This window comes from Protomyctophum parallelum, assembly GCF_964188405.1.
Source record: "Protomyctophum parallelum genome assembly, chromosome: 1".
Lineage (NCBI taxonomy): Eukaryota > Metazoa > Chordata > Actinopteri > Myctophiformes > Myctophidae > Protomyctophum > Protomyctophum parallelum.
The window spans coordinates 28,503,566-28,529,214 of record NC_139697.1 but is presented as its reverse complement, the minus strand read 5'-3'; the positions used below and the strand labels follow the sequence as shown (position 1 = coordinate 28,529,214).

Sequence of the window (25,649 nt, the reverse complement as noted above, 5' to 3'; positions counted from 1 at the left end):
GAAGACAACAGGGCTGCAAGTGGATATTAGCCTATCTATCAAAATAAAAAGTGCGCTATGGTTTAACTTTCATTACGGCCCGTTCGGAAATAGCGCACTGAGCTAATAGGCTAATAGGCGAGTGCGCTCCCGGTGCGCATTTCTGAACGCAGTCAACACACCCTCCATTATTATGCCATGTTTTTTGCATTGTGTTCTTACCCGTTTAATGTGATTTCTGTGTGTGGACATCGCTGGAGAGCTTCTCAACATTGGGCAACCCGGGAGATAATAAAACGTCTATATGACTCCTTCATACAGTCACCGTCTGTGAATGGCTTGCCACGTTTTATTTATTGTTTGATAGTTTGTCACTGCAGATTTAGCCATGGTGCGTCATGCAACTGCAGCCTGTTTTACGCAATCGCTACATTTACATTGTAAACGTGTACTGTACATAAACATTCAGATTCCAAATATAAAGTACTCACCACATGTGCCACGGGTGTTAGTTAGTTGCAGCTCCAGCGATTAGCATTGCTGCATCCCGCGTTGTTTAATAAAAAGCATTTTTATCCGAGCTGTTATTTTGCCATTGGCTTTCAACTACGCGCCCCCACCCGGTGTGCAACTGTTTCCCAACCCCGTTTGAGAAAAGGGGCGCTCGGATAAAAATGCTTTTTATTAAACAACGCGGGATGCAGCAATGCTAATCGCTGTACCAGCAAATTTCTAACTCCCGTGGCACATGTGGCGAGTACTTTATATTTTAAATCGGAATGTTTATATACACGTTTGGACTGCGATTGCGTAAAACAGGCTGTTGCGTCATGACTGACAGTCATGTTTCAGGGCTATACTGCAGATTAAGCATACAGGCAATCCATCATATTTATTCTACACATTTTTACAAAATTGGGAAACTTAAGAATGTTTCTGTCACGTTTGGCCTCCTACAGAAACCATAAATGAAAAATAAAAATGTGAAAAAATAAACATTATACATTTTCATAGATTTATTTGTAATGCTACAGGGAGCCACTAGGGGCGTGCTCAAGAGCCGCATGCGGCTCAAGAGCCGCCGGTTGCCGACCCCTTATAGCAGTACAACTCATAGAGGATGGCGCAAAACCACGGGTTCATGTACCTTTTTATTTGAATTGTAATCCCCATAGGGGGATTTTAGATTGCGTAAGAACTGTGTTTGAAAAATAATCATAAATAATCATCCAGGCCATTTCGCTCATATGGATATGAAGAATCAACTGACTGAGATAAAATGCTAATGTTACTGCTGCTGAATTAGAACTTTTTTTTGCTAGAAACAGACTGTATTGTGACAAAATTTGACTGAGGGACTGCCATTTTCGTATTTTCATATGAAAGCAGGGAATCATAGCTTCAAATTGACATATTGGTTGTTCAGTTTGACCCACCAGTTTTGGAGATATGGCTTATAGAGTAATGTCTTGCATAAAAGAGCGAGTTGAGAAAACCGGCTTGAACGGTTCACTTCTGTGGTCTCTAACATTACACCTAGACATGTTTAAGCATTTATTTCATGTCGATTTCAGCTCTGACACTTATTTCAGACATGCTCTAGTATGTGAAGAGTCTGCCTGTGCTATTATCTCTTGCACGATGTTTGCACGATGGCAGGCTCTCAGTTTGCACAATGGCAGGCTCTCAGTCAAATCTGGTCACATATACGACTGTATGAGTGACTGACTGTCGCAAGCGATACAGAGACACCTTGTTTATTTTTGGACCACAATGCTTATAATAGACGATACTTCCGTGAACCTAGGGGAATCGAGGGGATGAGCGAGTGACGTCAGGACTTCTTCGCTCTATTATGAGTGTTTTTTCGTCTTTTTCACTTGACTTTTATGATGGTGTAAACCTGATGTCCTGTCATGTGTCCCAGTTGATTGGTTAAACTTTAAAAGAAAATGCATTTGGTTCACTTGTTTTTCTTTCGTTATTTCTTTATATGATGTATAGTGATATATGATGTATATGAATACTGGGTTTTTCTGTCATTTCAGTCATCATGAAGGACATCTTTGTATGTTTACATTTTTGAATTGATTGACGGTGTTATGAGCACCAGCTGTGTCAGGTATATGTAGGATTGTAGGTGCTTGTTTGTGCTTGTTTGTCATTGTCTGATGAAGAGACGTGAGGCTCGAAACATCATGTCCACTGTGGTGAGAAAATAAATTATTGAGTTTGGTGTGTGGAGCTTTTTCTCTTCTCTATTATTTACCTCGGCCCAGCACCTGGCGATTTAGTTAGTGATGTGCATGCTCTATTATCTTTTTTTTTACGGTAACTAAACCACCCAAGCCTCTACTAAAGTATAATTTAATGTTGCTTTAATTTACATGTTACCCTATAGGGCATAGACGCATAGTCATACTATGTGGGCCCTATTTTCGTCATCGCCTTACACCTTATCCCTAAACTTTTATTTTTTTACTATTTTGAAAAACATTATTAAATAGTTAAAATAGCCAAACTGCTCACGTGTCGATGTAGATTGGCTATTTGAAGTATTTTGATATAAATATAAAATATTTATAAATAATAAATAAAGGCAGAGACGTTTAGGGATAAGGGGTATAAGGCGAGAATAGGGCCCTGTGTCTTCTATACATGTCTGTCTGTATGCAATCTGAGAATCCCATGTTCAAATATTCCGGAAAACAGCGACCCCTGTTCGCGAGGCAACAGTCTGTCTTGAGAGACTAGTCTGTATGAAGCGCAGTGAGATGCGTGTCTTTCATCATGAGTGGGTCATACGAGTGTCCTTCATGAGTGGGTCATAGGAGTGTCCTTCACCAGGGCTTAGTAGTTGGTGAGATGGATTATTGTGTAAAACGATCCATCCTCCCCTTCACCCAACATTCCACCATTTAACATCGATTGAGTCTTCGGAAGACGGCATGGTCTGTCTGCAGTGACAAATGATGTTGTGGTTCACAATCACCAAGCCTTTCATCTGCCAAGTGGGACACTTAACCCACAGCATTAAAAGTAACATGTTAAAACGTGTTAAAAAAAGCTATGTTGAACAACAAAGAGGGTACAGTGTGGAGAGGTGCGAGTGTGGAGTCCCAGAGGCTACAGAATGGTTTATTTGTTGTTTAATGTATTTAATTGTCAAAACACTTGCACATATACCTACCTGTAGCATGTGTATCCCACTCAAATCAATTACTGAATGATTGGACAAACTTCTCTTCTCTTCTGTCTGTCTGTCTGTTTTAAATGTTCCAATACCATTTCTATAGGATTATGAAATTCCTATAAGAATCCTAATCCTATAGGATTTTCAAAATCTCTAATAGGAACCTATAGGATTAAAAAATCCTATTAGAATCATATAGTATTATTATCATTTTTAAATGATCCAATAGAATAGAAACTCAGCGTATGAGTAACACGGCTCGTGTGCTGTGTGTGTGCGTGTGTGTGTATAATCGGATTTGTTCCAAATTCTGATCGGGTAAAAAAATCCTATTAGAATTTGGAAGAAATCCCATTGGAGTCAACCAGCTTGACTCCTCCCTCAGAGGGGGGTCAAATATTAATTCAATTATTGCCTCTGATAGCTACATAGCCTATTACAACATCAATACCCTTGTTTGTTGATTTTCATTTCTCCTTTGTGTTTCCAAGTGGAATGTGGAAAACACCAGAGAGTGAGGAGGAAATGCAAATCCCTCTACAACAGTGGTTTTCAACCCTTTTCATATCAAGGACCATTATTTACAGGTTTTTGGTATTTGAGCCACGGACCACCAATTGGCCTCAGACCCAAACTAAAGAATATTTTGTTATCATTGGATAAGATTTTGTTTGTTGAAGATGTTGGTATAGCATAGGAGAGACAACAGATAACAATTCTTCGACATTATCTAATTGTGACTTCTTAAGGCCATAAAATGAAACCAAATGGTAAGTGTCCATTTGGTTTCATTTTACACTTTCAAGAGTTAAAGATCTATAAGGGTCCATTTGATTACCAACTCTCCATCATTTAGCTGGGGACCACCTGGAACCCCCTCAAGGACCACTGGTGGTCGCCGGAACACTGGTTGAAAACTCTTCTTAAACTAGTGCATTAAATGCACTCGCTACATACATTTTATGTATGAAATTCAGGGACCGTGGTCCAACCTAAAAGGTATTTTCACACGGGGAGTGATTGAGGCACCTAGTAATTCCTTTTCAATGAGAGGCGAGCGGGCAGGTACTGTAGGGAGGTGCAGGCAATCCAACAGACATTGTCGTGACAAGTGGTCGCACACCCGTGAAGCTGTTTGTTCCAGGCTGGTTGGGGTGAAGGTTTTGGCACCGTCTGTGATTGCAGAGGCTGTGGCAGAAAGGGTACAATATTGTAAGCACAGCTGGACTTCTCTCTCTATCTCTCTCTGTCTCTCTCTCTGTCTCTCCTCAAAAGGATGTGGACTGGAGCCTCAGGTTCTTTTTCAGTTTTTGCTTTGGATTATAAACTCTGGACTTTCAAACTGACAAGACAACGGCTAATGTGACCTAAACATTTATGATAATGTACACTAAATGTCAGGGTGCTTTGAAATGCCCCCAGAAGAACCCATGAGTTCTATCGAGTATACGCTGCATGTACCAGGAGGAACAAACAGTCCTTGTCAATCCGGTGTCCCTCACTGTTCCCTGGCTTACTGTATGTAAAAGATAGCTTAGTGGAATCAGTATTAGTCATTCATCTCTGCTTACTGATATGTCTGTGGACATCTACATCCATTATGGGATGTATAACAATCCGCACCACACTATGCAAAAACACTATTCAGGGATCTGAATAGTGCCCCCCCCCCCACCACAGGTACACAGTTGCACCATTGAGTCTGCCGTGACAATCAATAGACCTCTGAGATCTCTTGATTGTCTGGCCACACAAGAGTACCCGTCTATAATCAATCAATAACAGACTGCTGTCTGTCCCAAAGTATCCTTGTCTCCTGACTCCTTGTCATCTCCGTCCTCCACTTAAAGGTGATGTCTCAGGCTGAGGGTCAGCAGAAATCCTTGGTCCAGTCAATCGACTCCCTGCCCAGCAGAGGGCCCGTCTCCTGCCTTGACCACGACCTGCTGCTCCTCAAAGCCACGTCCGCTGCCACCCTCAGCTGCCTGGGAGAGTGCCTGAACATCCTGCAGCAGTCTCAGAGCCACAGCCAGAGCAGGCCTCCGTCCCAGTTCTCCCACGCCATTGACGCCAACCACACCGACCACCACGAAGACCCCTCCGGTGAGTTCCAGCAGGTCCCGGGCCTCCCGGTTCCAACCCTGCTGCTGGAGCCCCCGACCCCTTCGTCTCCCTCTTCTCCTCCTCTGTCTTCTTCCCCGTCCCCGTCTCCTTCGCCAGAGTCGGCCGCTGCTGGTGACAAGGGCCACCTGGCGGAGCTAGACTGTGGCCCTTGTCCCTACCTGATGGGGGCCTTGAACTTGAATGTTTGTAGTAAATGTTGTTGAATGTTGCATCCGGATGTTTGTTTGAATTTTTTTTCTCCATTATCTTTTCTCTTCCATAATTTATAGTTGTTACTAGTGTGGTTTCTTTATTGTGTTGTGCTGTCCCCCCCCATTCATTGATGTTCCTGTCTTGTCATCAGTTTTGCATTGAAATCCTAATATTTATTTCTTAAAGTGGTAACTTCACCAGGGCCCAACTCTATGCAAGTGTGTGAAAGTCTATTTATGGTCAATATTGTTTACATGGTTTATGAAGAAGCATTTCGGACAATGTGCTAAGTGCATGTAAGAAAAACAATTGGGGTTTTAATGTGTGTACTGTATGTGTGAATGAGACAACCTTAACCACTAACTCTGGCATCCCGGTTTCGGGCATACAGTAGCATTATAGCCGAGAATGTTAAAAAAGAAAAATCGCAGATATACAGTACAAGCTCACAACGCCTCGCATTGTTTGTGGTGAGCTTGTAGATTGGCTTCTTTTTTATATACTGTATATATAATTTAAGATTATTTTTGTGGTAAAATCATAATGACACTTTGATAGAGGTTTTTCTTGTGTAGTTACCTTACTGTGATGTAATTCCATATATTGGCGAGATGAAGATATCTGATTATTACTTGTAGTTACATCATGGCAAGCTGTCTTGTGTACTGTCTACTCAACCCAAACCTTTACAGAGGCGGCATTGTGCATCTGTGGTTAAGTGGTGAATAACTAATACTATGCACTTCTAACTTCTCTCTGCGGATTAGGCCTAATAAGTCTTTGCCAAAGAAATCCACATTGGTGCCTAAAACCCTCAGATCTCTCTGCCATGTTTAATCATCTCTGTGCCAGATCCAAATGGAGCCAATAAAGATCTTTCAATGCAAACCCTTTTCAGCCTGCGGGCTCTTATATGTGTTTCTATGCCCCCTCTATTGATAATATTTGGGAGCCTGACCAGTGGATAGTAGAGCATAAGTCTGGATGAGGTCCTGTACTTTAGCTCTCATAGATTTATGGTCTGTATGGGTTCATTCCGACCTTTGGGAATTTGCTCTGCATCACTTTACAGTGTCTAATGGCAAAAATGCATCAGCAATTTTCTGCGTGTAACACCATTGTAAGACAAAGTATACATCGTGATTAAAACGGTTGTATCTCATCACAAAGCTTAGGTCTGAACTCTGCTTTTGTTGTGATAATAACTAACCTCTGTACATGGTTCTGTTTTCCAGCAGAGTGGAGTCAACTCTGTCTCTAATGCTTAATGGAGTGGTTTCATGGGCTGGGGCTCTTGAGTGGGTTCTGACTCGGGTCGGAGTTGCTGTGGTGGTGCTGTCCGTCCGTCCTTACGCCTTGTGGGTCTTCTGTTCCCTTTTGTGCCAACAGCCAGCCGGCCCTGTACCTGTTCATCAGACAGGGCCTGGTGCGGTGTAGGACCACCGGGCTGCAAGTACAAACCTCCGTCCGTCCGCTGCCTGGCTGACAAGTCTTGTGGGGGTCCAGCTACGCCTCGCCTACGGCATGTACCCCCCGACGCCCCCGTACCAGGGCTTTAGGGTGCTCGGTGTTGTCTGGCACACTTTGGCAGGGGGAGGTGTTGTGGCTGACGACGGGGGAGGGTTGTTTCGGGTTGGTTGGTTGGTCGGTCGGTCCCACACAGGACAGGCCACAGTGCCACTGTGCTGCCACTGCATGGGGTGCAAAAGGTTGTGAGCTCCAGTTGTGAGCCAAGCATGAGGTGGGACCAGGTTTTGGCTGGCACAGTGGTCCCTCCGGGCTCAGGACTGCCGCAAAACGACCCGACGAGGTGACGTGGTTGAGTCTCTGCGTACGAGGGGCGAGCGCGTCGGGAGACGCTGTGACGTATAGTTGTGCCGGCCGGGCTGCTTATACCTACCGTGTGCGTCCTGGTTGAACTCCCACGACAAAACACCATGCACACCCCGCCGCTGGTCACGAGTCGGATTGCTCACTCTGAGCTGCTGTCATGGAGGAGATTGGCTGCTCTTGGATCTCCTCCCACCACCCCACCACCACCCCTTCCTCCCACGCCTCCTGCTTCTACTCCTCTTCCTCCACCTCCAAAAAACTCTGCTTGCTGAAGGCCCCCCTCCACATGTGGAGCACTTTCCTTTCATGAGATGAAAATCCATAAAGGAATGGATGGTTTGCATTGCCACCGTCTTTGTTCCCCAACAGTCTGATGTGAGAAAAAAACCATTCAGTGCCTTGAGTCGTGCATTATGGAGCTGAGAAGTCAATGGCATGTCAAATGTAACGAGAGGATGGTAGTGTGTGCACCATACTGTAGGTGGGAGTGTGTGTGTGTGTGTGTGTGTGTGTGTGTGTGTGTGTGTGTGTGTGTGTGTGTGTGTGTGTGTGTGTGTGTGTGTGCGTGTGTGCGTGTGCGTGTGCGTGTGCGTGTGCGTGTGCGTGAGAGCGAGCGAGAGAAAGATAGAGAGAGATTGGAGTTGGGCAGGACGTGGATGTTCGGTCAGAATTGGGCAGCACAAAATGCGGAGCATTGATGTCACAGCCCAGAACTGGAAGGTAATGCCATTGGAAACACACACACACACTGCATGATGTCATGTTGTCAGTTCACTGCCTTTCTGTTGGCCTGCATGCTCCTCCCGCAGTACCCCGTGGTACACATCCAATGGCACAGAAACTCTTTCTTAAAAAGAGTCTTCCTGTTTCTGGTGCATTGTTGTGACATCTCAGAATAATGTGCCAGTTACCTTAACCACTTGAACCCTAAGTATCCCTATTCTGGGGCAAAGAGATCCAAAGAGATAAAAAGGGGCTTTAAGTGGTTTAAGCGTACCTTGGCCGATTTTTGTTTTTAAACCTAAATCCCTCTAGTTCTGTTGTGAGGATGTGCACATTTTGCAAAACACTTTCCAATGCTTGTTGAGAACTTGCTCTCAATGCCACTGAAAAGTTGCCTATACATAAAATGTGTCAAAACAGTGAAAACACGTAAGATAGCAAATATTTTCTATGGCCTAGAGAGCAAACTTTTGACCCACAGAACATAGTGGTAAGAAGTTGCACTTTAAAAGCACTCACAATGCAGAGTATATTTTTGTATTTTTTGAGAAGCTGTGCTAGAAGAACCTACTTGTGATGTCGCATTATTCTTATTATTATTAATTATTATTATTATTATTATTATTATTATTTATTAATTATTCACATTATTATTCTGTAATAAAATATCCTCACTATTCCGATATCCTTTCTGAAATATATCCACTTTTTGGAATGCATCAACTAAGGCTCCCTTTATTCCTGAAGGAGTACCTCTCAAATAAACAATCATCAAATCAATAGTCATTAATCGTTTACAGTATACAATTTACAATTTAAGCATTTGGCAGACGCTCTTAATCCAGAGTGAAGTAAGAACAAAAACATGGTAATTCATCAAATACATCAAAAATAGTCATCATGAATCATACGTAAGCTAAGAATCTAACAGCGGAATATCTATATAATGAAACTATACGTATACACTATAGAGTGCTATGTCTACATAAAATGCTATCTATGTTTACAGATGCAGAGTATTTCTGGAGACTGTTAGCTAACAGACACTGCTAAAGTTCCTGTCAGTTGACCATCCCACCTGGTCTGTTTTAGAGACTAGAGACACTGTTGGCTAACAGACACTGCTAAAGTTCCTGTCAGTTGACCATCCTGCCTGGTCTGTTTTAGTTCCTGTCAGTTAACCATCCCGCCTGGTCTGTTTTAGAGAATAGAGACACTGTTAGCTAACAGACACTGCTAAAGTTCCTGTCAGTTGACCATCCTGCCTGGTCTGTTTTAGTTCCTGTCAGTTGACCATCCCGCCTGGTCTGTTTTAGAGACTAGATACACGTCTTCAAGCAAACTCAGGACTGGCATTGCTTTCCACTATATAACAGCATAGGCTGTGGCTGCTCGCCATTCATACGCCATTCATTTTATTAAAGGTTTCATGACATTCATTTTCATATTTTTTTTATTTTTCATTTAGGTTTTATGACCTAAATTACACCCAAACAACCTGAACTTTGAACATTCAGTGGATTTTCTGTGGTCTAGTGTTTTCTCTGTGTGTTCTGAAGCCTTTTGAGCTGCAATGAAAAAAGGCAAAATCCCTCAACAGTGCTAGAAAATCCTTATGTAATATATGGGATTTGTACTTCACAGTCCACAGGCAAATCAGAGCACTTGTTTGAGCCAGAAAACCCCAGACCACAGAAAATATACTGAATATTAAAAGTTCAGGTTTTTTTGGGTGCAATTGAGCTCAGAAAAAAACCACGATCCCTTTAAAGATCTATTTTTAGGCCATTCTTTGCTTAATTTATACATGGCAGTGTAGTCAAGGAAAGATGTGTGTAACCTTTGACCTTAAGGATGCTGTCATGATAGCCATGGGTATCACTATCTCTTCATTAATAGTAGACTATACTGCCCTACAATATTGATGCCTCTACACTAATAGCCATATAAATGTGTAAGATATGAGCTGCTTTAATTGTTAGCATGACTATGGCATGGTCCTCTATGGTCACCATAAAGCCATAAGTGTTTGAACTACTAAAAATACAATAAAATATTGCAATACATGGTTTTGAATCAGAAGGTCTTACATGTATGTCTTAGTCCCGTATTTTACATATTGTGTGGAAATATGGGGGAACACATTTAAAACTAACACAAACCCAATATTTATATTACAGAAGAGAACTATAAGAACAATAACTAGAACAGATTATTATGAACCAACTAATGAGAGAGAGCGAGATCCATGCTCGACTGCGACGAGTCGTCGCGGCATAACGGGAACTAATACACTTTTTATTAAATTAAATTTCATCACCTTTCCATTATTGTTAATAGCCATAGAATAACTGTGATCTTACATACATTTCATGAATTCCAAATTCACAGCCAAAGAACGGTTAGCAGTCTGAGCACATTGGCATTTAAACTTGTAGCACTGGGTGTGTACTCGCCCAGTAATTAATTCCTAAGACTTGGAGTCAGAGATTGTACTCTAGTTCCATATACATTTAAAAGTTCTGGCAGAAAACGTATGTTAAGTAAACGTAAGATTTCCACAGGGAATAGCACGAGGAATAACTTGACTGAAAATATGAAGCACAAACGTATGGGGCACACAATTGACAGGTGTGTTGCGATTAGTGTGAGGTAATTGATCACACCACCTATTTTGTGTGCCCAATACATTTGTGCTTCTTAAAGGAAGTTTTGATATGTTCAGTCCTGCACTCATTCCGGGCCCCTCGCCGGAGAGAATGTTGTGAGAGATGTTGTGAAAGTGGAGATATTTTAATAAATTCACATTTTCTGCCAGAACTTTCAAACTAGTCCCCAAAACGACTCCAAGTCTTAGGAATTCATTATTGGGTGAGTGGACAGTGGACACGGAGTGCTACAAGTTTAAATGCCGACGAGGTCAGTCTGCTAACCGTGCGCGGATAGGACCGACCCATGACTGTGTATTTGGAATACATGAAATGTATGTAAAATCACAGAGGCTATTCACTTTACTAAAACCAACTTGCCGTTAGTTGATTTAAAAAGTATTTGCGTGTCCGTGTGCGGACAAGTGACTTTTGTGCCCGGACAAGTGAATGTTAAATGTACTTGTTCGAAGGACAAGTGCCTCAAAAAGTAAATGTTAAGGCCTGTAGCTTATTTTAAGTAAGAAGGGTAGGTACTATTTAAACTAAAACTTCAGCCTAGGCCTACAACTTTTCGGTCTAGCGGTCTTGTGCTGCTTTGTTTTTGTTTTTATTGTTTTCATTGTATGAAATGTCATATTTGCATATGGCTCATGACCGAAATAAACTATAACTAGCTAACTAACTTATAAACATATAGTCTTGTAGTCAGCCGATGGGGGAGCTACCGAAACGTCTTAACGGGTTTCTGATCTGCCCACAGCCCTCCTATGAGACAAAAATTGTGGTATTTTATCATTAACATTAGTGAGGACCAATTATATGAAGATAGGTTGAACAGTGGTGAAGTGGTCCTTTAATTCTGTGGTTGAATGATGCCTTTCCTGACCTTTTTGCCAAAGTGTGAGTAACATTCTGTCTGATAATAATGGAATGAAAGTACTGTAACACACATACACACGCACGCACGCACGCACGCATGCACGCACGCACGCACGCACAATTTCCGGTTGTCTCGTCTATTCACATCACAGTAGGCTGTCTCAGCCAGGCCTCATATCTGTGAAATTTAATATCTTCTATCTTTGCCATCAGAAAACAACACCATATGAATCCCCACTAGAACACAACGTTTTCTCCCCAGGCCCTTTCTGTCACTCTGTTGTTCTTCTTCCGAAACATTTCTCAGTGATCGTCTTGTGCTCCTCTGACCAAAAGAACAAGAGTAATTTACTGTAATTGTACCGTCAATACACAGGCTTTATTGTTGCTCAATACAGTATGTCTCAGTGGTTCTCAAAATGGGAGTCTGATGAACAGTTTAACCACTTAAACCCTTTTACAGTATATGAGCTTGTAGATCTGCTATTTTAGAAAAATCGTGAAAATGTGGCACAAATCTTTTAATATATATTCTTTCACAGCGAATGTCCGCGGCCAAATACAGATAATTCTGTCGGTCTTTGACATAAAAAAGCTTGAGCACCACTGAAAACCTTTCAGAAAACTGTCAGGATTTAGAAGACATTTTGTAGAATAATATGGTCTCAGGTCTTAATGGGTTAAAACAGCACAAATATTCTTCTATGGCGGATCCCTGGCAGAAAATCTTTAAAAATAATGAGCGGTTTTAATTTGGGCGGGTCCCTGACTGAGAGGAACCACTGGTATATCGCAACCCGCGTTCTGTTTGTGACGGCGCAGTGTTGTCCCGTTGCAGATGGTGTCCCTGCATGGACCGTGCCCAGGTCTCCGCCAGCGGGGGAGCGTCTGAAGAACGGGGCTCTGCGGTCAGCCGAGCCGTCGCCGACCCTCAGGAAAAAGAGTCTGTCCCATCACGCTGCTGAGGTGAGAGACCCACCGTTCAACATTTACATTTGAACTTTATAGGACGAAGACAGCCATTTTCTTCATGTAGTTGGTGCTCAATAAGATGGCGCCATTTCTCTCTACGTTCTCGCTCTGTGTCTCAGAGGACGGCTTTGGATTGTTCCGAAACCTGTATACCAGTGACATCGTCAGTATGCAGATTTGGTCATTTCAATTTAGTATTTTAAGAACAATGTTTTTTATATTTTTTTTAGTCCCATTTGTACCTAAAACTATCAGTTATTCATCTGGGGAAACCCTGGAACCCCCTTAATGACCCCTGTGGGTCCTCAGACTCCACGTTAAGAGCCAGACAACAACACACACACACACACACACACACACACACACACACACACACACACACACACACACACACACACACACACACACACGGCTGTGGTTATTGTTGCAGGTTTTGTCTTTGTTTTGTTCCCATTGGCTGTTGTTAAGCTCTGTTGTGGTTTTATCCCCTCAGCCTGTTTGTTCCTAGTGTTCTACAGTCTCTATTGTTGCTATTTGACGTGTGTAAAATGTGCTTTAAACTAATTTGATTCAGTTTGATGTGTAATTGTATTTGAATGATCTGGGGCCAAATGTCTGGCGTTACGACACAAACCCCATTGTAGTTTAAACAGCAATTTGATCATGATCATGATCTGAGAGCAGTTATTTGGTTCTGTCGGGCCAAGGGTTTCCACCCATACATCACAGCATTCAAGATTCACAGATGATAGATGCATATTTTATGGTATTTCATCCCAAATTTAGCACATCTGTGGTAATGACGGCGATGGTGAAATGAGTGCCCCGTCTTACACGCTCATCTGTTCTTCTTGAGCGACTCAAGCCTGTTAAAAGTTTGAACGGCGGTGCTGTCAGATAAGTGGGTCACACAGAGACACGGCGAGGGACGCGAAACAACCCAGGAGGAAGGCTTTATAATGTCTATCTGCTTCCCTCCTTGCCTGGCTGACTGACAGACTTGACAACTGAACAATGTCTGCCTTGATGGCTCTCTGTTTCTCTGTATCAGTGGCAGGAAAGGCAGGCCGCCGTAGATGGGGTGTGCTTTGTGTTTCCAAAAGGAACATAATATGGGTTCGGGGGTTGTGTGTTGTTGCAGGAATGGGATGTTACTAGTTTCTGGTGAGGTTGCAAAAGTTTGTACCGGTATGTTTACAACACGTCACAGTTCACAACACGTCACATTGTGAGGTTAAGATGGGCCAATTTGGGAGAAGAGATTTGTTGTAGAGGGTAAAAGGAGTGATCAACGTATAGAGCACCAGGCCTGAAGGACCCTGGTCAACTGAATGTATAGGCGGGTTAAAGGAGAATTCCATGCTAGAAGGCTTTCTTACCTTTCTTTGTAGTTGTTACGTACCCACCAAAGAGGTCCAGGTGTTATTTTGTGCAAAACCTCCTTATTGGCTATTTCCCCTACCATAAGCCCTACATGAATTCTCCTTTAACCAGTCTGTAGGGTAAAGTGTGTTAATACAATATAGCTAGCACAGCTGCAGTGGTTGAAGGTGGTCTTCCTACTCTTCTGTTAGAAATGTATAGTTGTATAGTTGTTGTCATGTAGGAGTAGGAAGTAGGAAGTATGAATGGTATGTCAGTATAAATGGTTGAAAAGTAGTGCTGCCTGAAGATCATGAGCTCAGTATATCCACTGGCCAAGAAGGAATTTTCGTCTTGATGTGCAGCAGACTTTTAGTCTCTCACGTAGGAGGCCATGCAGGGTTCAAATCCAGGGTAGGACATAAGTTACGTATTGCAGCTTTGAGCTTGAACATTAAACTTGAATTGACCTGTGATTGTAAGCCAGCTGCTATCTGGAACTCTATCATCGATCATCATTGATCTTGTTGGCAGCTTGCCCCAAAAGAAATGGGAGCATTGAGCAGAGTGTGTGTGTGTGTGTGTGTGTGTGTGTGTGTGTGTGTGTGTGTGTGTGTGTGTGTGTGTGTGTGTGTGTGTGTGTGTGTGTGTGTGTGTGTGTGTGTGTGTGTGTGTGTGTGTGTGTGTGTGTGTGTGTGTGTGTGTGTGTGTGTGTGTGTGTGTGTGTGTGTGTGTGTGTGCGTGCGTGCATCCTGGGCCATGTCCACAGGCTAGTGGTCAGAGGCTTGAGGATTATAGGGTTGTCCAAGTGTAAGGCAAAGCAGCTTGCAACATACTGTTCAATCTCCTCCAATATAGGCAGTCGGTCTATTTGGAGGAGAAGGTGCTTTTTGTACCCATGATTTACTTTCGGTGTTGGTAATATGACTGACTGAAGTGTGTTCAGTGTAAGAGTCAGTGTAAATATCATGTTGACCTTTTACAGAGCTAGTATAGAGTCAATCCTAAAATACGGTATGTCCAGCTGGTTTGGCAATCTAACTGTGAGTGTGAAGTACAAATCTCAAATAAGTAGGCTAGCAAACATGGCTGGGAAGATCATGGGCATGTCCACCCCCCCCCCCCCCCCCCCCCATCACTCCCCAGGCCATCTTTGAACAAGCATTGTTGAGACAGGCTCGGAATATTGTATCTGACCCCTTGCATGTATTGTACCGAGAGTACGAGCTAATGCCATCCGGTAGGAGGTATAGAACACGGTGGGAAATGGGAAACTAGACTTAAAAGTATTCTTTAAAGAAACAGACACCCACGCCCTATTACACAAAACGTCATTTCACGCGACACACTCTTACACAGGGATAGTCAAATCACAACTACTAAGATTCCACAGGATTTGCACGCAAAGAAGTGATTTCAAAATAGCTTGCAAAACACTATTTAAGGCTCTCAGACTAAGAGGTTACACTAGGACATTCCTCCGGAAAGCTCAAAGTACCTTCCTAGAAGTAAGAGTACGAGATCCAGGCCCTAAATTAGCCCTGATAACCAGTTATTCAACACAGAGCACACTAGCCAACAACAGAATAAAAAGGAATTTTGAGAACCGAACGGATGATCTTCTAAAAGATTATAAAATTATATCGGCCTACAGAAAAAACAAAAACCTTAAAGATTATCTAGTACACAGCAAGCTAAAAGAAATCAACACACCAGCACGCGAGGGACCAGAATACTTCAAACCCAAACAATTAGTCAAAAATAGAACTACAAAACGCATGTTAGAGATTAAACAACAAATAACAACTAGAACCAGCAACTGCATTTACTTAATCACATGTGACAAATGTGGTTTACAATATGTCGGAGAAACGGGTAAAACAATAGGTACAAGGCTGGGACAACACAGGTACAATATTAACAATGGAAAAAAGACAACCACAAGGTTTGTGCAACATTTCATGGCTCATGGCATTGAAGCTCTGAAATGCACTGGACTTCAACATAATCCCAACTGGACAGTAGGACAAAGACGTTTTAATGAAAAACAGTGGATTAAGAACCTCAACACGGATTTTCCGGGAGGTTTAAACATGCCTAAAATCAGATCTTGAAAACAACAAAACCTAAACGCAGGATTAAACTGGAGAAATCTAAAAATGATTGGATCAGACTTCCTTCCGATACATGGCGAATGCATTTATTCCTTGCATTGTGCCTGAAACATGTTGCGACCTGCAGTCGCAACATATTTAGACACAGTGCACTGAAGTTTTTTAATTCCCCCCCATCACTCCCCAGGCCATCTTTGAACAAGCAGTGTTGAGACAGGCTCGGAATATTGTATCTGACCCCTTGCATGTATTGTACCGAGAGTACGAGCTAATGCCATCCGGTAGGAGGTATAGAACTCCACGGTGTGTGTATAATAGATTTAAACACTCTTTTGTTCCCCTGTCAATCAAAATGCTCAATCAGAGATTGCCAAATGCACTTTAATGACTCAGAGATTCAGGGTTTGCCAAAAGCACTTTTTTGACTAGTTGCACTTTATCAAGGGAATGTGTGCAATATCTCTGTTTTGTGTAGGCCTATATGGGTGTTTTTCCTTTTCGTATGTGAACGTGTCTGTTATTTGTATGCAGCTGTGACTCTGTCTCCAAGACAAATTTCTCCCAAGGGAGACAAATAAAGACAACCTTGAACCTTGAACCAATGTTGGCTGTGAATAAGTTCATGTGTTGCCTATATTCTGTAGGGGAGCTTCACGGTTGTAACATGGACGTTATCTCTTGATTGGTCAACGCCACCATGACGCCATCGCGTCAGTATGTGTACAGCAATGTACTCTACGTGCCCAGGAAGTTTGAAGTGTTTACCTTCATCCCACGGGGAGCTATTGGCGAAAAACTGATTTTTCTCAAAAAGCAAAATTTTTACACCTTGAGTATATGTGTGCTACAATTTTTTTCTTTGATGTTGGTGAATAAAAATCCACATGGATGTCTTCATGCTTATGTTCTTCATTAGTTTGCATCGTGTTTAGACGGAATGCACGTTCATTCTGGTCTGTAAGCAACGGCAAAGAAAACTTGCTAAAGTGGATCAATTGTAACACACGCCGGCTCCATTCAATTACCATTATAGGTCATATTTACACAGTTGACATATTGGCCAATATTATATGTTCTAAATTTGTATTGTATTGTGTAGTGTATTCTAAAATTATTGTAGGGTTGTATAACATTGTACAACTCAATAAATCAAACGTTTGTTTAATCAATGTATTTCTGACCAAAAAAAAAAAAAAAGCCCAAACTGGTACACCCGATACTATTTAATATTTCCCTAAATTTTTATACATTTTCTTATCACATCCATGGTATGAAAACAATGCTAAGGAGTTGCTTCAATGAAATATAATTGCTTTAAGCTGAAAATGATATGTTTAATGATGTTTTTTAGCGTTGTTACATTTATCATGCATGCCGTTACAATTAATCCGACATGCGCAGCAATTGTAACACTGGAACAGCGTCCACGTTCGGTTTAATAACTCCCGACCTGTTTTATAAAAAAAATAACTTGAAGTGGTTTATGGTAGCAGACATGTGTAGGTCCGTTGCCTGAAAATATTACATGTGTAGATAAACGGATCTCTGAGTAAAAAAATGAAACGTGCAAAATGTTACATCCTTGGCGGCTCTCCCCTACATTTAGGGCTTGTTTGGACTCAAGCACTGAGACACGTGATGTTTCGAGTGCGTAGTATATCAGAAGCAACTGAAAATATTTGTGCCCTTGATAATGTATTTTATAAATGTGGACTCAAATAAAGAAATCGAAGTGTGTGTGTGTGTGTGTGTGTGTGTGTGTGTGTGTGTGTGTGTGTGTGTGTGTGTGTGTGTGTGTGTGTGTGTGTGTGTGTGTGTGTGTGTGTGTGTGTGTGTGTGTGTGTGTGTGTGTGTGTGTGTGCGCGTGTGCGTGTGCGTGTGCGCATCATTTCCCTTTTTTTTGTGACAGTTCATCATTTAAGTCATTTGAATCATTGACTGTGTTGTCTTAATATTCAATATTCAAACATCCTTCACAATGAATAACCATGTTAAGATTTATGGCACCACTTTGTCAGCTTTTCACGTCTTCTAACTATACCCTCGTTGTACAAAATGTTTGACTTCCGTCGTTCCTTCTCATGAGGCCCGGAATGTTAAATATGGCGTTAAAACGTCCCTGTCGGGTCATATTGAAATGCAGCCACTCCACCGTTTCATTTGAGCCTTGGAGGGAGGAAGGTGACATTTTGTCCCTGATACGTGCACTGAATGAACAAACATAAGCCAGCATAAGTTCCCCACCAGGGTTACCAAGACAGCACATCCTGCCGTGCCCAGCAGACGTGTCATTTAGAGAACGGGAGAGATGTTAATGATAATTTTCCTATCGACTTATTATGACTTACGGAATGGTTACTTATGTATTTGCAGTCAACAGCAGTGAAGAGTTATTCACAGCTAATTGTCAAGCTGTTCGTTGTGTACTTATGTGCAGAATTCATGAAGAGAGGAAGCGTGACTTTCCTCTGTTAATTTGGCTCCTGTAATGATGATATTGTGTAAAGTATGATGAGTTAATTCAGTAGACAGCCGCTGCCATCAGGACTCGGGTAGACAGCTTCCTACCAATTAGTGCTGAATGCTTCCAGTAGTTGTACGTTGTCACGGTAATCGAAACCAATTATTTTAATGGTTTTAAAATATATATATATTTCTATATTCTGTAGTTTGAGTTGTGTATCTAATTTCATTTCCATAGGAAGAAAACGAATTTGAAGTCTGGCACGCACGCACCCACGCACGCACGCACAAACAGCTGTTTAACCCAATAGGCTGGCTTTGCTGCTACCATTACTTACCTACAGAAATGGCCTTACAGCCGCTGAGTTAATATGAGTGTGTTAAACAGGATTTATTGCGCAATGTGTTGCAAAGCAACAAACTGACCAGACTTCTGATTCAAGACCTGTAGTCTGTTATTCCCATCGGATGGCTGCAGAAATATCCTCAGTAATTAACAAGGTGACATACAGTAGTCTCAGCGGGTTGCACCTAATTCAATAATAACTAGACAAAGTGCCAATCGGCACAGGTCTCCACCAGGGCAGGTCAGGTTGTGGCCTCATGGTGGCGCTATAACAGGCTGTTGAGGAAGATTTGGGCCGGAGGTTCGTGTTGGAGGGATGCAGGTACAATGTTTTTCCATGTGTGCATACATAAGTTGTATACAGATCGATGCAGTTATAGCTAAAAACAGGAATTGGCCTGTTATAGCGCCACCGTGAGGCTGATTTTGAGGAAAAAATTGTGGCATGTCGTCCTCGGCCTAGTGAAAATGTGCGTGTATAATTTAACGGAAATTGCACACTGTGTTTGTGATTTGTGGCCTTTTTTCGAAATGGACGAATCGTGTGAGCTTTGGAAGCCAATCTTAGCCAATCAGGATGGAAGATGGGAAATGGTGCCGCTCCGTGTTGATCACATGACTATGGAGATAGTGTATACCGATTTGCGTGAAATTTGGATAAAATCTGAAGGAGTAATAATAGAAAATGTGTTTTACATATGTGGGCCTCCTGGTGGCGCTATAAAGAGCAGATGTGAAAAATTCCAGGCAAAGGTTTTTCCTTGGCCTCTAGGGAGTTGGCATACAAAGTTATCCACAGATCCGTGCAGTTAGAGGTAAAAACACTTTTCGGCCAGTTATAGCGCCACCTTGAGTCTGAGTTGAAATTGTTCTTTCGTCCTCGGCCTAGTGGGAATGTGGGTGCACAATTTCACGGAAATCACGCGATGTGCTCATGATTTGCAGCATTTTGTTTGAAACTGAGCACTCCTGTGAATTTTGGAAGCCAATCTTAACCAATCAGGATGGAGTGTGAGAAATCTGAAAGACCGGTTTCGTTGAATGGCTCTAGAGAGACTGTGTACCAATTTGCGTGATGTTTGGACAAAATCTGTAGGTGTACTGTGCAAAAACTTGTTTTGCACAAAGCGGCCTCCTGGTGGCGCTATAACAGGCCGTTGTGGAAAGTTTGGGGCAGAGGTTCATCGTTGGCATCCAGGGAGTGTGTGTGCAAAATTTGGCATCGATCAGGTTAACGGTGGCCGAGATTAGCTGCTCACGGACCGACGGACGGACGGACACACGGACGGACGGACGGACGGAGTGCAAAACATACTCTCCCCACATGCCTTCGGCCTGGTGGAGACAATAATAATAATAATATAAAGTAGGGATGTCCCAATCACGTTTTGCTCCCGATCCGATTATTTGATTTTGAGTATCTACCGATACCGATTTTTCCCGATCCGATATTTATATTTTATAGAACACGTTTATGCCATATCACAAGAGTACAATATCCCAAATCACAGACAATATCCAGTCTAATATCATGATATGGATATAATATTGATACTGGTCTCAATCATGTTTTTTCGCTCCCGATCCGATTCCGATCATTTGAAAATGACGTGATTGGCCCCGATTTCCGTTCACCCGATCCGATCGGGACAACCCTAATATAAAGCTCTCCTTCCATTTCTATTTTGGTTCTTGTTCTTGTAGTTCATCTGTCATTCTGTAAAATGTAAGAGCATCTGTTATCTTACTGATATTTCACTCTTTCAAATTGTGGCCATCTTCTTCTGGTACCAAGCCCTCCTCCTGTATAGCTGTAGTTAAGCCGTGGGTCTTTGATGACACTGCGACTCCAAACATGCACACACACACACACACACACACACACACACACACACACACACACACACACACACACACACACGTACACACACGTACACACACATACACACACGTACACACACTCACATAGACTCACATAGACATAGTGCTGCTGAATCATGTTTGAGATTGGTTCAGACTGGCTGAGCCCCTGCTGCTTGTGTTGTTGTGTGCTAGCTAGCTGTGGGGCTGCATGGACAGATGTCATTAGTGCCTTTGGAAGCGAGGGCCTATGCCCTTCGTCTGAAGACGAAAGGATAAACATTCGGTTACAGTCTGACGATGCTCATTAGTCTAGTCATTAGTTAGCTCGGCATTTGGACCGTTATTTATCTTCTAATGACGCTTATCTTAATTATTCTCGGCCCAATCACTGTAGATGGCCGCCCACCCTAGAGTCGGGTTCTGCTTGACGTTTCTTCCTAAGGGGGAGTTGTTCGTTGCTACTGTCGCAATATTGCTTGCTCTGGGTGGTTTTCTGCTCTATAGACGAATTCAGAAACGGGTCTCAGCTTATGCATTTCCTGTAGGCAGAGCCGACATAATTGCGGGGTAAACCTGCCTCTTAAAAAACCTCTTCTACTAAGGTGAACGGTAGAGTGACTGATGTACAGTCTGCCTCAAACGTTACTCTTTTACGTGCTTTTTACTAACACTAACATTACAAAGATGCTCAGAACATCGAGATGAACCTGTGTAGTTTATGGCTCATACTTTAAATGCTTAGTATGAAGTATAAAGTACAGCAGCCTTGTGTTCATAAAACAGAAAGATTGGGTATTGGGTAAGACTGACGTTATGTATCTTTCAGGACCTTTCACTGCTTCGTCTCAACCATTACTCAATGGCTCTGGTCTCAGTGGATATTTTGACATTCCGTTTTTTTTTGTGGGAATGTTATTGCCACTACTATTGGAGCAGCCATAAACTACACAGGTTCATCTCGATGTTCTGGGCATCTTTGTAGTGTTAGTGTTAGTAAAAAGCAGGTAAAAGAGTAACGTTTGAGGCAGACTAACATCAGTCACTCTACCGTTCACTGTAGTAGAGGTGCGCCTGGTGAGGGTTTGTCGTGTAAATTCAACAAGTACACTCATCTAAACTGGACTAAAATAGACAAAGTAACGAAGAGTATAGACGGTAAACTCTTAGACGGTCGGATGAGGAAAATCACGCAGGCAGAGAGATGAGCTGAATATCCATCGATGTATTTATTTGCAGTAAGTCAGACAAAGACAGAGGGCTTTCCGCGGCCCTTGAGTTGAGCCGCGGAGCCCTAGAGCATACCTGACCAGTACGGGCAGCTGCCCCCACAACACTCCCTCAACATTGTATTTACAGACATATATATAGTTTACATCAAACAGTTGAGTTCTGGGAGGGGTTGGGATTTAACATAAAGATCAACAACGTGCATAGGAATAGCAGATGGCTGCTACGTGTGTTTTGATTCACACCTGAGAGAAGCTTCAAAGGAGTAATGAACAATGCAGAGTACTTGACTGAGTGATTGCTTTCAAACTTGCAGACAGACAGACTAGACAATCAACTTAGAGTTGATTATAGCATGCTATAGTACAGAATTATCGAGTCCAGATACGACAGGTTTAAAGTAAACCCTTAGAGTATACTGTATGAATAGAGAAGACACCCGAGTTCTCCTCCCATCCACTTGCATTAAGTTGCTCAAAAGCGCATGAGGCGATTTCACTCCTCCTTCCGTGTAGGAACAGAGTGCATTCTGGGATGGATTGGCCCCAAACACATGAACGCGCTGCCGCTGACTATCATTGTGCCGTTTGTGCGCGTTCACGTATGAAACATTCGTTCACGTGTCATGGCCCCAAACACATGAACGTGCGCAATGATTTCGGCCACTATGTCCATTTCGCCTCAGGGTTTCCTCCGGGTGCCGTCTCTATTCATATATACTCTAAGTTTAAACCCCGCAGCTATCGAGTCCGCCTACAGGAAATACGTAAGCTGCGACCATGAGACCCGTTTTTGAATTCGAATGTAAAGTGTCTTGAGACAACTTGTTGTGATTTGACACATGTCAGATCCTCAGTGTGATGAGATGAGGATGTTTTGGGGTTTTGCTCACATTTTTTTACTTAAAATTATAAGTAGGCCTACACCACCCTATTGTAAAAATTGTCTGTTACAAGTAGGCCTACAAGTTTGTACAAACTTTGTACAAAAGTACAAAAGTATTGGCATCAAAATATAAGCGAAATTTAAATATAATTTTTTATAAATTTAAATATATCATTATACAGAAGGTCTCAAAAATGATATAGGTCTGACTGAAGTGGTTTGTATAATAATAATAATAATGGTTTGTAACAATAATCAAAATCTTTAAATTAACTATAACTAAAAATACTTATAGTGGAGTAAAACAATACCTCTGAGATGTAGTGGGGGGAAGAATAAAAGGTACAAATACCTCAAAATTACAGTGAAAGTACAGTATTGAGTAAATGTACTTAGTTACTTTCTACCACTGGTTGTTGGCAGAGGTGGACAGTAACGTACTTAAGCACTTATTTAAGTACAGAATCTGTACTTAAGTACTGTACTTAAGTACAGAATCTGTACTCAGTTACTTTCCACCACTGGTTGTTGGGATGATGTGCCAGGAGGACCAAACTTTGTACTGTACAATGAGAATAATGGACAGGAGGCCCCCTTGTGGCGTCGAAATGTAACACAGGCATAACCTTTGTCGACTTGAGTTGCACTGAAATATCGATGCATGTGATATATTTATGTCCATACCTGGAGACGAGCTTAAAATAAGCATATTGAGTTGCAATGTTTTATGCTGTGAGCACATTGCTTACGGGGCTACGCACTACGTAGTAGTAGCCCATTATAAAACAGCCATGATTGTATACCACCCATAGATATACCACCTTGTTTGCAGTCTCTTGAGCACATGGAGGAAAAATATCAAACACTAGCATAATCAATTTTTCTGTTTGAATTGCTGCACCACAGCAGAGGTCATGTACCTCACAGCAGAACGAGCTGTTTGATATTCAGTTATTGCGACACATCACCAGCTCGTTGCTATGAGAAACTACAGTAGGCCTAAGTGAATACAGAAAAGTGCTTGTGTTTGCAGAAACCAGGCAGGTTTTATGCATTTAATATCACCAGCGCATTCCCTGTCCTGCCAAGGGGAGTGGGGGGTTAATGAAAGGCATTCAGCAGTGCTCTCATTTTGAATTTTACAAATTAATATTTTTCTTTGCTTCTTTTGTTGTAGTGTCAGGTGTACAAACCATAAGTCTCACCTGTGCCATGCAGGGAATTATCATATAAACCCCAGTCCAAGTCTAAACAAAACTTTACTCGTTGTCTTCTCTGTGACAGAGTTGGCATTCGCAATCTTCATAGATTAAGAGCATCTGTTAAGAGATTCTATTGAGAATGGGGACAACAAATAGTCCTGGACCGGAAGTAGGCAGAAATGCATTGGACCCACCCAGGCAACAGCCCAGCTGTAATGATCTTAAATCCCTTTATTTTAGATTGTTTTGTAGTAATCATACAACATACTGTAAACATTACAGAGACTTTAGTTGTTACTGTACAATACTTTAAAACAGTTGTCATGTTGCACAGCGCTCTGTTTCTGCCCCCTCAATATCTTCTCTTCTATTAGATGGCTCTGGTGTGTACCACATAGTGATGATGTGATAAGAGCTGTGTGTTGTGTTTCTTTTTAAATAATACTCAAGTTCATCACCGATTCCCCCCACCCCCCCCATAGGGCCCACCCATCTATTTTTCTTCTTTTTTTGGTCTAGGTGAATTATTAAAGAAGAGTACTTCAAGGCAATGTATTAGGCTGTACTTCAATATATTTTGTATTTTTTGTGGAATAGTTTACATTGGGTGAAATATACCTGTGTTTAGTGATGGTGTGGAAAAAATGCATGTTTTAGTGTTCTAGGGTCAATGCTAATGTTGGAAGATAACTCTAACTCAAGATAGTCTTCACTCCATGTGGGCACACCATGTAGCCACCTACCTTTCACACCATGTCTGCACATTCTTTTTTATATATTTTTTTATCCCACGATTTTGTAACCCATTTTTCACCCCTGTGTCAATCATCTAATGTGATCCTGGGCTCTACACCCTCCACCAACCGGTCCAACCTAGTCCCCATATATGGGGGACATGGGGAGAGCAACGGACTTGAACTCATGCTTCCTTCATGCCTGAGTGTCCAAGTTGCTTGGTGTCTGCACATTCTGGTGATAAGACTTGCAGACTTATATGCAGTTACAGCTTGCCTGTGAGAAATCCATGGAAAACACTTTGATGATTTCAAATTCCCTCCATCAGAGGGCAGCAGAATTCTGTATTCAGTGTATTGTGTAGCTGTGTATGTGTGTGTGTATGTTCCAGGTTTGATTTTGACAGCGATTTTAGTTTTAGTCATTATAGTCTCTTGAATAGTTTTCATTTAGTTTTAGTCACATTTTAGTCACCTGGAATGTCTTAGTGTTAGTCTAGTTTTAGTCGACTTAATATCATAAGATTTTATATTCTGATAGTAATCATTGCGATAGAGTGTTTGTTCAGTAAGATGAGTCTCTGTGTCTCTCCAGCTCTTTAATAAAGAGGAATAAAAAAACATGTTCATGTAGGCAACAAGCCGACAACATTTCAACCAATCCAGGAGAGAGTAGCCATTTATCAGGTACATTTTTAGCATCATTCGCAACACCGAAAGGGTTGTGTAAAGACCCGCCCCCCGCCTGCCTCTGATTGGCCCCTCTCCTACTAGTAGTAGGGAGGGCTTTTAAAAAGGCATTGAATTCAAGAGTATGATTATGAAATAATTATATTAATAATTGTATTGTGTTGTTTACTTCTATATGCTGACAGCCACCATTATCCAGGTGTGCTTGTGTTTTCTT

At 42.0% G+C, this 25,649-nt stretch overlaps 1 protein-coding gene across 3 annotated transcripts in view; it reads left to right on the top strand.

The window, feature by feature from the left end:
• Positions 1-25,649, top strand: part of osbpl10a (oxysterol binding protein-like 10a) — a 106,675-nt gene that overhangs the window by 56,040 nt on the left and 24,986 nt on the right. For all 3 annotated transcript variants that reach the window (XM_083779837.1, XM_083779836.1, XM_083779838.1), the window contains exons 6-7: positions 5,023-5,275; positions 12,413-12,540. In XM_083779837.1, coding sequence (XP_083635963.1) covers positions 5,023-5,275; positions 12,413-12,540 — 381 coding nt within the window. The remainder of the gene's footprint in view (positions 1-5,022; positions 5,276-12,412; positions 12,541-25,649) is intronic.